At 35.6% G+C, this 15269-nt stretch overlaps 1 protein-coding gene across 3 annotated transcripts in view; it reads right to left on the bottom strand.

Annotated features, from left to right (window-relative positions):
* The window catches only part of ZCWPW2 (zinc finger CW-type and PWWP domain containing 2), a 141941-nt gene that overhangs the window by 41285 nt on the left and 85387 nt on the right, over positions 1-15269 (bottom strand). For all 3 annotated transcript variants that reach the window (XM_021071484.1, XM_021071483.1, XM_021071485.1), the window contains exon 4: positions 8567-8681. In XM_021071484.1, the coding sequence (XP_020927143.1) occupies positions 8567-8681 (115 nt within the window). The remainder of the gene's footprint in view (positions 1-8566; positions 8682-15269) is intronic.

Here is a 15269-nt window from a genome sequence, read left to right as displayed (position 1 = left end):
ACCACTCTCAGTTCAAATGCCAAAGGGAAATTCTGATGTAATATTTTAAAACATAACAATTACTAGCATGTTCCCTGTTAGTAACAGTAGGTCTGTGTTCAACTTTAGCAACATTAACTACTTTTTAAGAGCTGAATTCTCCCTAGTGAGAAAGGTTTAATTTCCTCACTTCAGAAATCTCTGCATGTAAGGACCCTCACACACAGAGTGAAAAGCAGTTAACAGGAAATGTAGACTTGGATAATTAAAAGAGCCTTTACTCCTCTTCTGATCATATTTTCCTCTTCCACATCATATTTTTAAAGTGCAAAGGAGCTACCGGTAGAAAATGAAAATGTTCCAAATGAGTGAAAACAACAACAACAACAAAAAAAAACAAATGAGCAGAGGTGGTTCTGCCTCATGACCCATAAGAGATGTTAAAGTTTTTTTTTTTCACAACCATATTAGAGAGAAATAAAAATATTAATATTAATCAATGACTTCTCTTCTTTAAATAATTTTTCTAAAGCTTACCATTCACGGCCTCAGAAAACTGTCAGTATATTCTTCTTTAAATGTGACAGCTGAGAGCATTTTCTCAAAAACATAAAGGCTAGTCCAGTTTCCTATACGGCCTGTTTAAGGAGCCTAGAAGTGACCACTCTAACCTATCAACAAGTAAAAAGCTAAACAAACTGAAAAAATCAATAATTCCTCTTGGATCCCTCACTCAGAGAAGTGGGTTCCCAGGGCAAACCACTGCCCCCATATTTAGAGAGACAAATTGCCTATTAGCAAATACAAAGAACCAGAATTTACTGGAGTAGAAACTTCTACAGGAACCAATGCCAGGGTAGGAAAGCATAAACTGTAACTGATGAACTTCTGAAGCCTCAGTATGAATGAGCCTGAGACACAGGAAATCCAGGAAGACCCAGTCACTGGGGAGAGGGACATACTTGGTGGTTTTACTCCAGCAGCTCTACCAGGTTCTCCCAGTGAAGACAGGGGAAAATCCCCTTATGCTTCAGGCACTGGGAGAGAAAAGGAACCATTGTGAAATGTGCCAGAGCCTTCAGCGCTTCTTAACAAGCCCTGCCCTCAGAGAAATTGTTTTACTGAAAGCTAACCTACTGGGGATTTTTCAGAGCCTAACCAACCTCTGGGAAGGGAAATATCCAACTCCAGCCCCTTTTAGCCATCATGTACCTCCTAACGGGGTAAAAAATAAATAAAGAAGCACTCATGACGCAAGCTCAAAGCCCAGAACTGAGACCCAAGCACAGGACTACAGAATGCCTCCCCTAGCCCCACACACCTTACTACTGCACTTTTGAAGGCCTCTTTTTACCACAGTTCCTTTTACTTAGTACACCATCATCACCTTTCCATAAAAATATTACACGACACACTAAAAGGCAAAATACAGTCTGAAATTATAGAGTAAGAGTTGAAAGCAGGCTCAGATATGGTGGAAATGTTGGAATGACCAAATACTATACTAAGGACTCTGAAGTTAAAAGTAAACAGTATTTAAGAACAGATAGCTAATATAAGCAAAGATATGGAAATTCTAAGAAAAATAAAAAGAATGCCAGAGATCAAAACACTGTACTAGAAACAAAGGAATGCCTTTGATGGGTTCATAAGCAGATTGGACACAGCTGAGGAAAGACTCTGAATCTGTGGATCTATCAACAGAAACTTCTAAAACTGAAAAACAAAGAGAAAAAAAGACCAAAAAACAGCTAAACAGAATCCCAAGATCTATGGGACAAATATAAAAGTGTAACATGTGTAATGGAAATACCAGGAGGAAAATAAAGAGAGAAAGAGATAGAAGAAATATTTGAAGCAATTCTGAGAATTTCCCCTAAGTTAATGTCAAATATAAACCACAGCTCCAGGAATTTCACAGAACACCAAACAGGATAAATGTCAATAAAAACTACACTTAGGCATGACCTGTTTGAATTCCAAAAATAAAGAAAAAAGCATTTGGAGTGGATAAGCAGTGAGATCCTACTGTATAGCACAGGGAACTATATCAAATCACTTGTGATGGAACATGATGGAGGATAGTGTGAGAAAAAGAATGTGCATATTGTTTGTGGAAGACATGGTCATCTAAGCAGAAAATCCAAAGGAATCAAGGACAATACTCCTGGAACAAACAAGTGAGATAATAGCAAGGTTGAGAAATACAAGGTTAACACACAAAAGTCAATTTCTTTCCTACTTACCAACAATGCCAAGTGGAATTTGAAACTGAAAACACATTACCACTTATATTAACATCTCTCAAAATGAAATACTTAGATATAAATCTAACGAAATACAGATAAGATATATACCAGGAAAATTACAAACTGATGAAAGAAATCAAAGAAGATCTGAATAAATGAAATACTTAGATACAAATCTAACAAAATATGGATAAGATGTATACCAGGAGTACATACAATATTTATGGAGAGGAAAACTCAATATTATCAAAATCTCATTTCTTCCCATCTTGATTCAATGCAATCTCAATCAAAATGTCAACAAGTTAATTTATGGATCTCAACAAGATGAATCTAAAGTTTACATGGAGGAGTACCTGAAGTGGCTCAGTGGAAAAGAATCTGACTAGGATCCATGAGGACACAGGTTTGATCCCTGGCCTTGCTCAGTGGGTTAAGGATCTGGCATTGCTGTGGCTGTGGCGTAGGCTGGCAGTACAGTTCTGATTCAACCCCTAGCCTGGGAACCTCCATACGCTGCTGGTATGGCCCTAAACAGACAAAAAAAAAAAAAAAAAAAAAAAAAAAAAAAAAAAAAAAAAAAAAAGAAAGAAAGAAAGAAAGAAAGAAAGAAAAAAACTTACATGGTGAGACAAAGACCTAGAATAGCCAATACAATATTGAAGAAGGATAAAGTTGGAGAACTGATCCTACCTGATGTCAAGACTTATTATAAAACCACACTAATCAAGTCTGTATAATATTGAGCAAAGAATAAAAAATAGATCAGTGGGACAGGATAGAGAGCTCAGAAATAGACTCAACAAATATACTCAACTGATCTTTGACAAGAAGCAAAGACGACAAAATAGAGGAAAGACAACAAATGGTACAGGAACAACTAAATATCCACATGCCAAATTTACCCCAAAAAGTGAATCTAGACACAGACCTCACACATTTCATTAAAATTAACTCAAAATGAATCACACATCTAAATGTAAAATGCAAAGCTAATAAAACTTCTAGATGGTAACATAAGGGAAAAATCTAGATAACTGTGGGTATGCTGATGACTTTATTAAAATTAAAAACCTGTCTGCAAAGAATGCTCAAGAGAATGAGAAAAATATCCACAGAGTGAGGGAGAATATAAAGACAACAGAATGAGAGAAAACAGTTTCAAATGATGCAACTGACAAGGGCCTAATCTCGAAAATATACAAACAACTTATACAGCTCAACAGCAAAAAAGCCAACAACCCAATTGAAAAATGGGCAAAGGACCTGAATAGACATTTCTCCAAAGAAGATATACAGAATGCCAACAAGCAGATGAAACAATGCTCAACATCACTGATTATTAGAGAAATGCAAATCAAAACTACCATGAGATACTATCTCACACCAGTCAGAATGGCCATCATTAATAAGTCCACAAATAACAAATGCTGGAGGGGATGTGGAGAAAAGGGAACCCGCCTGCACTGTTGGTGGGAATGTAAGTTGGTACAACCACTATGGAAAACAGTATGGAGGTACCTTAGAAAACTATACATAGAACTATCATATGACCCAGCAATCCCACTCTTGGGCATATATCTGGACAAAACTCTACTTAAAAAAGACACATGCACCCACACGTTCACTGCAGCACTATTCACAATAGCCAAGACATGGAATCAACTCAAAGGTCCACTGATAGATGATTGAATCAGGAAGGTGTGGTGTATATATATATGCAATGGAATACTATTCAGCCATAAAAAGAACAAAATAATGCCATTTGCAGCAACATGGATGGAACTAGAGACTCTCATACTGAGTGAAGTAAGTAAGAAAGAGAAAGACAAATACCATATGATATCACTTACATCTGGAATCTAATATATAGCACAAATAAACCTTTCCACAGAAAAGAAAATCATGGACATGGAGAACAGACTTGTGGTTGCCAAGGAGGAAGGGGAGGGACTGGAGGGACTGGGAGCTTGGGGTAAATAGATACAGAATGTTGCCTTTGGGATGGATTAGCAATGGGATCCTGTTGTGTGACACTGGAACTGTCTAGTCAATTATGATGGAACGCATAATGTGAGAAAAAAGAATACATACATGTATGTGTAACTGGGTCACCATGCTATGCAGTAGAAAAAATACCTATATAAAGAAATAAAATTTTTTAAAAATTAAAAAAAATAAAATTGAGTATGTAAATGTGAAAATAAAATAAAATAAAATACATACCTGCTAATGGACTGCTCTCCAAAATATATAAAGAATCTTAAAACTCAATAATAAGAAAATGAACAACTGTATTTAAAAATGAGCAACTGACAGAAAACTCACCAAAGAAGATTCAAAGATAGCAAATAAGTATCTGAAGGATGCCCATTATCATACATCATTAGAGAATTGCAAATTAAAACAATGAGATATCACCACTGAAGGTATGAAGCAACAGGAATGCTAATTTATTGCTAGTGGGAACGCAAAATGGCACATCCACTTCAGAAAACACTTACAAAACTCAACATACTCTTTTTTTTTGGCCATTCCTGTGGCACGTTGAAGTCCCCCCACCAGGGATGGAACCTGTGCCTCAGCAGCAACCTGAACCTGAGCTGCTGCAGTGGCAATGCCAGACCCTTAACCCACTGCCCCACAGGAAACTTCCAAAACTAAGCATACTCTTACTACATAATTCAGCAGTCACATTCCTTAGTATTTATTCAAATGAGTTGAAAATTTAAGTCCACAAAAATCCCTGAAGATGTTTACTATAGCTTTGTTCATAATTACCAAAACTTGGAAGTAACTAAAATGTCCTTCAGTAGGTGAATGAATAAAATAAAGTGTGCTAAAATAATTCAGTGCTTAAAAAAGAGCTATAAAGACATGGGGAAAACATAAAATCATATTACTAAGTGAAAGAAGTCAATATGAAAAGGCTACATACCATATGATTCCCACTACATCACATTCTGGAAAAGGCAAAACAATGGCAACAATAAAAAAGATCAGTCAGTGGTTGCCAGGCACAGTGGTGGGAAAGGGCAAGAAATGAAAAGGAAAAACAGAGGATTTTTAGATCAATGAAACAATTCTGTATGATATTAAAATAGTGGATACGTGTCACTATATATTGGTCAAGACCTACAGAATGTACAGTACCAAGAGTGAACCTTAACATAACACAAACTATAGACTTGGGGTGATAATGACATTTCAATGTTGGTCCATAGTTTGCAACAAGTGAACCACTGTGGTGCAGGATGTTGGCCGTGGATGATGAGCTTGTGTAGGGAAGGGGGCAAATGGGAACTCTGCACTTTCTGGTTAATTTTTCTGTGAACTTAAAACTGCTCTAAAAAATAAAATCTATTTTTTTTTGTCTCTCTCTCTCTCTCTCTCTCTTTTTTTTTTTTTTTTTTTTTTTTGTCTTTTCTAGGGCTGCTCCCGCGGCATATGGAGGTTCCCAGGCTAGGGGTTTAGTCAGAGCTGTAGCCATCGGCCTAAGCCAGAGCCACAGCAACATGGGATCCGAGCCACATCTGCAACCTACACCACAGCTCAAGGCAACGCTGGATCCTTAACCCACTGAGCAAGGCCAGGGATAGAACCCGCAACCTCATGGTTCCTAGTCAGATTCGTTAACCACTGAGCCATGACGGGAACTCCTATTTTTAAAAAATGATAAATAATTCTGGGGAAAGGTAGAGTTATGGACTTCCACTCTAGAATTGAGAATATGTCAGAAAATATTAATCCTGCCAATGATACAATATCTTAAGGCTTAATTATAAAGAGACTGTATGAATAATACTCTGTTAATTTAAAAAATACAATTATAATGAATGTTCCAAATAAGAAAAAGTTTTCTACACCTAGCAGAAGAATCACTTATTTGGAGTAATAGTTTATACAACAAGAACAGGGTAACCAAATCTGTGAACAGGACATTGAAATATCACCTGAAGATTTCAACAATGAAAGAGTTACATCAAACAGAACAGTGTGCCAATTTCTGCAGGATGGGAAGAATTTAGGCCAAGATACTAGTAGTAATTATTTCTAGGCTGGGGTAAAGAAATTCTCGAAGTTGCTGGGCTGAAATAAATGGTTTGCTTCTAAGCAGCTAACCTTCTGTAAAATATCTGAATAACGGTTAATTATCTCTCAAACCTACTTTGAACAGAGTAAGAAGCTGAATACATCCTAGAATTCACCAAGGCAGCTAAGCAGACACAGAATTAAACTGTCCATTTTGGAGATATCAAAGAGTAAGTATGAAGTGAGTAAGCCTGTGACAGCAAAGACTGAATGCCTGGAAGTCTGTTCATGCCTTGCCATTTGGTCTTCTTCAAGGAAAAAAATCAAAATAAGAGTTTTTAAGTATTTGGCTCTCTATAATCAGGCTGTATTACACCAAATTCTGCAGGAAAAAAATCATCAGACTTTCAGCAAGAAAATGGTCTGTTGCTGCAAAACCAATCAGAAATAACCCTGTTTTCGGAGTTTTTGGACAAGCAAGCATGCAAAAGGACCCACATATAAAAGCCTGGGCGCACACAACAATAGCAAAGATGCAGTTCCATAACTTATTGAGAGAGCATGTTACCGCTGGCTTGTAATGGCTATTTTATAACTTCTAAAAGCAAAAGGCTATGTTATGAAATAAAATTTTTTTCCTCTTTTTAGGGCTGCACCCACGGCCTATGGAAGTTCCCATGCTAGGGGTTGAATCAGAGCTGTAGAAGATGGCCTACACCACAGCTCATGGCAACACCAGATCCTTAGCCCACTGAGCAAGGCCAGGGATCCAATCCATGTCCTCATGGATTATAGCCGGGCTCATTAACTGCTGAGCTATGACAGGAACTCCCTATATTACAAAAATATTAATGATTTAAAAGACTAAATATTTCAAAGTTTATTTTGGTTACAAAAAAAGAAATGTATAGTCCATGCCAAGCATAAAATTGTATTTGTGACAATAAAGTGAGCTCAACCTTTACTGCTAATAAACAGACATTATATTTTCAGCACAAGGAATAAAATCACATTGGTGGTAATAAATGTCTTTTTACCAGAGTAGTTTGCTTGTCATTCATTTTCCACTCTTTCCAAAAGTACTTCTATGCTTTAAAATCTAAAATCTAGGTAGCTAGCTTAATCTTTAAACTTTTTCTCAAATACAATATTTTTACATATAAATTTTTAAAATATATATTAAACTTTTTCAGAGGAGAAAAAATATCACTCTTACTTTAAAATTCAATTAGCACCAAAGGCCAGATCCTCCCAAAGAATAATCTGCTTTAGAACTTAAGGTAGATAAAATGAGAAGGGAGCTTGTAAGATAAAAAGTTTCTTATAATCACTTAAGCAGAAAAGAATGAAATATATCTGTTAATTGAAAAATAATTATTTCCATACTACTATCATATTCTTTTTTCTCCTTTGTCTTTTTAGGTCCACACCCTAGGCATATGGAAGTTCCCAGGCTAGAAGATGAATCAGAGCTGCAGCTGCTACACCACAGCCACTGCCATGCACTGAGCCACATCCTTAACCCACTAAGCAGGACCAGCGATCCAACCCACATCCTCATGGATACTAGTCAGGTTCATTACCACTGAGCCACAATGGGAACTCCCTCATATTCTTTTAGAGTTGAAAGTGTGTTACACCTACTATAGATCTTCTGATGAATTCATTTTAAAAGCTATCTGTAAAGTGTAATATTTATTGACTTATTTTAATTTTTTTTTTGACTGCAGCATGCAGAGGGTTGATGTGGGACTTCAGTTACCAGACAAGGGATTGAACCTGGGCTGTAAAAGGACCAAGTTCTAACCACTAGACCACCAGGGAACTCCCAATATTTACAGTTGAAGAGAATTTTCTTTGAAAATAACCTGAAATGTTATATTTTTTCACCTAGTTTTTAAAAAGTTGAAGATTATCTTTTTATCTCAGCTTTGAATTTACCTAAAAATAAAACATTTTGAAAAAATGAAATAATATGGCATATCCAAGTGAAAGTTTCACTCCAAGAATATATTTTAAAGCCATGGCTTCTAATTTTGAGATAGATGCTTTGAAATACACATAGGACTTGTGTAGAAAGACCAGTGCTAATTAAAACTCCTACATTTAAATGTAGTGTATATTTAGTCATTGAGAGGATAAAACACATACTACTAATCTATATAAAAAATGATTTTTTCAGTGAACAGAGACACACTAATTTGCTATGAAGAGGACAGATTTTTAAATGTACAAACATATTTCGAAAAGCATGCATCTGAGTAAATCCTTATTTTGAGGTGGTAAAGAATAAAAAACGCATATACCCTGTTTTGATAAGTAGCACATTTCCAGTCTTTGCTCACGAGAATATCCATAGAGGAGGTATGCTTCTTGTAGTGCACTTTTATACCACTTCTTTTTATTCTTACAGTTTCCTGGCTTAAGAAAGATAGAAAAATAATAAGATTCATTTTTAAGTACATAAGTTTTAACATCCATTTGATTTAATTGTTCAGCTGGAATTAAATCTAAACTTTACACATTATACTACCTAGATTTGGGTATCTGATTATTACTTTATTAGTATTTGAGAATACAGCGAAGTTGTAGTGTTTTGCACATTAATAGCCAAAAGGGTCAGATTCTTAATCCACTAAGATTATATTTTAATATGATCCATCTCACACTTAGGTTACAAAAAGTTATGACCATCACTGTAACAAAGCAGTGAATATTAATATACTTTATTAGAATAATGTTGATTCCCTTTTAAGTACCATAGCAATAATAACAGGGGTAAAAACTGAAAAGTCTCATTTCTCACTGTAATAAAATTAATTCCATTCACATCTAGTTTTGGTGTTATGCCAGATAGCTGACATATTCATATAAGTTTTTGAAACTTTCTGTGCCGTAATTTTTTTATTTGTAAAACATGGATAATACAATCATTTTAAGGTTGCATAAATATTAAATGAATTAACAGAAGACAGTGTTCTGTCATAATAAGCACTAAAAATGTTATTCTACTTGAATACAGTACTTTTTCTAAATGTTTATTTAGGTTTTTAAAAAATATAGTTTGAAAATAAAAACAGAATCAAAGACTCTCTAAGTTAAAAATGACAATAAAAATTATCTGGCCCAATTTTGACAATGTTATTTTAGAGATTGACCCCAAAAGGCATTTATAATGTTTTCAAATGCTACAAATTATAAAATATATGCTACCGTTTTTTAAACACTTTACTAGCAAAAAGAATACAGGTGTTAAATTGTATTGGTCTTGGACACATTTATTTGGCATAAAAGCAGGGGAAAATATAATTAAAAAATCAGTTTTTTACATAGAATATTTAAGTTTCACTATTAATTTATTTCACAGGAAAAAATGGTAGGCAGATATAATTCAATAAACATTAGAAAATTTAAACTCATTTAAGAATATCTAAGCTAATGTTTACAGAGTGAAGAAATTTCTCCAACTCAAATGTTACAATGGTGTTAAGTCAAGAATTTATAGATAGTGAAAAATCACCTATAAGCTGTTACACTAAACAGTTGTCACTAGACAACTGAAATTAAGGACATTTCTTGAAGAAAATCAATGTGATACATTACTAAAGTAAAAAAATCACCTATAAACTGTTACTCCGAATAATTGTCACTAAACTATTGAAGTTAAGGAAATTTCATGAAGAAAATCAATGTGATATATTGCTAAACTTTGGCAAGTTTGGGGAACTAAAAAGCATTTTAAAAAACCTGTGTCTGAGAATCCTTAAGAATTTACAGTAAGTATGTGCCACCTAGTGGTAATAATACAATTAAACTTCTAAATAACTCAAAAAGTTAAGATTAGTACTTTATAAAGAATTTTGAATTCTGAAACAAGACTCAGCTGTGCATTATGTTTTTCAACTAGTTTGTTCTTTAACTGGAGAATATTGCAGATTCAGAGACAAAATAGCAGGATAGAAGGACTCAAGCTCACCTCTTCTCACAAAAACACCAAAATTACAACTAACTGCTGAAAAACCATCAACAAAATAGACTGGAAGCTACCAAGAAAGATATCTTAGACTTAAAGACAAAGAAGAAGCCACATCAAGATAGTAGGAGGGAAGCTTTCATGATATAAGCAATCCCATACCCACGGGTGGGTAACCCACAAACTGGAAAATAACTATATTGCAGAGGCTCTCCCAAAGCAGTGAGAGTGCCAAACCCCACATCAGGTTCCCCAGCCTGGGGGACTGGCACTGGGAGGAGGAGCCCCTGGAGCATTTGATGTTGACGGTCAGCCAGGCTTGAGTACAAGAACTCCACAGGACTGGAGTAAACACAGACTCCACTTTTGGAGGGTGCGCACAGGGTTTCACCTGCACTGGATCTCAGGGCAAAGCAGGGACTCCACAAGAATCTGGATCAGACCTACCTGCAGTTTTTCTCCTGGGACAGGACAGGTCAGTTGTGGCTTGCTCTGAAGGCAGGATATTGGAGGTGGAGGTCACAAGGAATAATCATCTGTGTGAAATCTCCCAGAGGCTGCCATTTGGGAATAATTTGGTCCCACTCATCAGGGCTGAGAAGCCCCAGGCCAAACAACAAATAAGGTGGGAATACAGCCCCACGCATCAGCAAACAGGTTGCCTAAAATCCTCCCAGGCACACAGCCTCTTCTAATCATATCCAGAGACAAAGCCCCACCCACCAGAGGGACAAAACTCAGCTCTACCTACCAGTGGACAGGCACCAGTCCCTTCCATCAAGAAACCTGCCACAAGCCCCTGTATCAACTTGACCCACAAGGGGGCAGACAACAGAAGAAAGAGAGGCTACAATCTTGTAATCTGCAAAGAGGAGACCACACAAAAAACCATACAAAATGAACAGGCAGAGAAATATGAGCCAGATGAAGTAACAAGACAAAAGTCCAGAAAAATAACTAAGTAAACTCTGGAGATAAGCAACCTACATGAAAAAGACTTTAAGAATAATGATTATAAAGATTACCCAAAATTTCTGAAAAAAACTTGAGGCAAAGATCAATAAATTACAAGAAATGCTGAACAAAGAAACAGATTTAAAGATTAAACAATCAGAAATTAAAAAAATCGCAATAATCAAAATTTTAAAATTCACTAGAAGGAACCAATAGCAGAATACAGGAGGCAGAAGAATGAGTAGGTAAGGTGGAAGACAAGACTGGTGGAAATCACTGATGCAGAACAGAATAGAGAATGAAAATAAATGAGGACAGTCTAAAAGAACTCTGGGACAACTTTAAATGCACCAAAATTTGCATTAGTAGGGGTGCCAGAATGAGAAGAGAGAAAGGGCCAGAGAAAACATTTGAAGAGGTAAACAGCCAACTTCCCTAACATGGGAAAGGAATCACTCACTCAAATCCAGGAAGCACAATGAATACAATATAGAATAAAACCATGTAGGAATACCCTGAGACACATATTAATCCAACTGACCAAAATTAAAGACAAAGAAGAAATATTGAAACCAGCTAGGGAAAAGCAACAAATAACATAAAAGGGAACTCTGATAAGGCTATTGGCTGATTTTTTGGCAGAAACTCAGCGGGCCAGAAGGGAGTGGCAAGATACTTAAAGTGGTGAAAGGAAAAATACCCACAACAAAGAATACTCTACCCAGCAAGGCTCTCCTTCAGATTGAAGGTGAAATCAAAAGCTTTACAGACAAGCAAAAGCTAAAAGAATTCAGCACCATCAAGCCAGCCTATAATAAATAATAAAGGAACTTCTCTAGGTAGAAAAGTAAAGGCCACAACTAGAAACAAGAAAACTACAAAAGAGAAGGGTCATCAGTAAAGGCAAATGTAAAGGTAGGAAATCATCCATACACACATATGATATCAAAACCAGCAATTGTGAGAAGAGGAGGGTACAAATACAGAATACTGGAGATGCATTTGCAATTAAGCCACCAGCAACTTAAAACAATCTTGAGATATATATATATATATATCCTCAAATGGCTTCTAGGTTTACTCAGAATAAAATCCCAAGTCCCTAATACCTTGTCCTATGGTAAGATCCTAGGCAGTCAGTTTTATGAAGAGAGTACCACTATGTCCTAGCAGGTGTTTTAGAAATTAGTGAAGGACTATAGCATTCAAAGAACAGTCCTAGACACCCTATGATACACAGGTTATTCCCAACAAAGAAAGAATTGTCTTTTGTCCCAAAGAACTTTTTAATTTCTAGCTGAACATTCATGTAGATGAACAGACTATCATTACTCAAATATTTAGTATGTATTAAAATTTCCAGGAATGCACTAATTTATAAATTAAGGCAATGTGTTACCAACACCTGCTCACATTAAAAAAAAAATCACATTATTCTTGGGGAAAAACAAAAGAATGTTTCTAAGTGTAGAATGTACCTCTCTATCAATCTCTGGTTCTGTTTCACCCAAGGGCATCCCATATTACCAGTTTCTTTAACAGTATTCCAGATATACTATACACAACTACAAACATTTACATCATTTAAATATCTATTTTATAGAAGTTTATGAATAGTTATTCACTTTGAGTTTTTCTGTTTGTCCAGCAGATGCTTCATTTATTGATTGAGTCCACATATTCTAGACTCTCAGGATCTATCACTAAAGAAAACTGACAAAGCATACATTCTAACCAGTGAAAGAGACAATTCATGATCAGCATAACAAGTAAGTCTACAGTTTAAGAGGCTCTAAGTACTAGTAATAAAGAAAACATAAGCCAATAGAGTAGTCAGGGTAACTCTCATTGAAAAACTGATATTTGAGTAAGGACCTAAAGGAGGTCAAGCAGTTAGCCCTGTAGACAACTGAGGAAAAGCAGTTGCTATCTTCTGAGATGTGGAAGGCTGTAAATGAAATGAGATTTGGGGGGTGAGAGTTGGAGATCAAGAGTTCACATATCTAGAATTCACATATTATGACACCCAAGTGAAGATACAAAGTAGCTCTTCGGTGAGGGAATTTAGGAGAGAGAACGGAACAGCAGATGAAATATAGGAGACATCCACATTCACATACCGTATTTAAACTAAAGAAATTAGATGAGATGGGGAGTTTCCGTCATGGCTCAGGGGAAATGAATCCGACCAGGAACCATGAGGTGGCAGGTTCGATTCCTGGCCTCGCTCGGTGGATTAAGGATCCGGCATTGCCATGAGCTGTGATGTAGGTCACAGACAAGGCTTGGATCCTGCGTTGCTGTGGCTGTGGTGTAGGCCAGCAGCAACAGCTCTGATTAGACCCCTAGCCTGGGAACCTCCATATGCCGCAGGTGCAGCCATAAAAGACAAAAGATGCACACGCAAAAAAAAAATTGGATGAGATAACCAAGGGAATGTGGAACTATACGTACTATATGAATGTATAGCTTTATAGCTAGTATGCATGTACCATTATTTTACAAATGCCTTTGTGGTGGACATTTCGGTTTTTTCTAATGTTTTGCAAAATGAAACAATATTGTAATAAAAAAAATTTGTCCATATGTCTCTTTGCCCATGTGAAGCATAAATTCTTAAGACACTAAATGACCAGATTTAATGTACGTATTTTTTACATTTTGGAAGCTTTTGTGAAGTCACTTTTGAATGAAGTGGTCGCAATTTACGATGCCAAAAACAGTATGCTTCCTCACACTCTGGCAAATACCTGTTACCAAACTTAGATCTCTGCCAATATTTTTAAGGAAAACACAGTATTTCCTTTTAATTATCATTTTCATTTCTTAAGTTCTGTAATTTTGAGTAATTTTTCCATATTTATGGAGGTATATTTGCCAAATAGCTGTGTAAAATTAAGGAGTTCTACTGAATCTGATACTCATATATACTGGGATATGATTACCATGCAGGATTAGCTGACATACCTATCAGCTCACATAATAACCTTTATTTGTGTCTGTGGTAAGAACATTTAAAATCTACTATCTTAGCACTTTGAAGTATACAACATAGTAATGTTAACTAGAGTTAACATGCCTACATTACATTCCCTAGAATTTATTCATCAATTTTTTCATATTTTTAAGAGCCATCTATATTTTCTTTTCTATGGAATGACTGTTCAAATCCTGTATTAATATTTATATTGGTCATTTTCTCAAAGTAGCCCTTTGCTATATGTATTTGCTGTATGTATATTCTTCTGTTTATGGTTTATCTTTTAGTGTGTATTTTCCTTTTTGTTCATTTAAATCTTCCATCCCTCCAAAATAACTTGGATGTGAGGTGTGTAGTATAGTTTCCATTTCATTTTTTCCCCAAGTAGCTAGTCATTTGTATCCATATAATTTATTAAACAATACAACTTTTCTTTAATTATTTGAACACAACCTTAACCAGTAACTATTTTCAAGTACTTTGAGACTCTATATTGTTCTATTAATCTATCAAATAACTATAAATACAAAACTGATTTAACTACTGGAGTACTGTTACAATTTTACATTTTACAGGCCTAACTTCCTCTCCCATGTTATAGCTGACCCTTGAACAACATTGGTTTGAACTTTGCAGTTCCATTTATATAGGATTTTTTTTCACTAAATACATATTACTGTAGTATACAATCCAGGGCTGGTAGAATCTGCAGATGCAGAACCAGTGGACTTTGATAACCACTGTAAAGCTACAGGTGGATTTTGACTGCAAAGAGAGTTGGCATTCCTAACCCCTGAGTTTTTCAAGGGTCAACTGCTGGAGGTTTTTTTTTTCTAAATCCTTTTTAAAAATTAAGATTGCATTAAAATTAATTTAGGGACAATGTACATCTTTCCATATTAAATCTTCCCAAACCACGAAGAAGATTATATTTTTCTATTTCTTTAGGTTTTGTCTTCTGTATCTTACCATATTAAAGTTTTATTCATACAGATCTTGTACATGCTTCTTAAGCTTATTTCGGTATATTATATAAGCTTTGTTGCTATTATAAATGCTATTTATCCCTTCATATTTTCACACTGGTTACAACTTTATCGTA

The sequence above is a fragment of the Sus scrofa genome, chromosome 13, assembly GCF_000003025.6.
Source record: "Sus scrofa isolate TJ Tabasco breed Duroc chromosome 13, Sscrofa11.1, whole genome shotgun sequence".
Taxonomy (NCBI): Eukaryota; Metazoa; Chordata; class Mammalia; order Artiodactyla; family Suidae; genus Sus; species Sus scrofa.
This window is presented reverse-complemented; position numbering and strand designations above follow the sequence as displayed.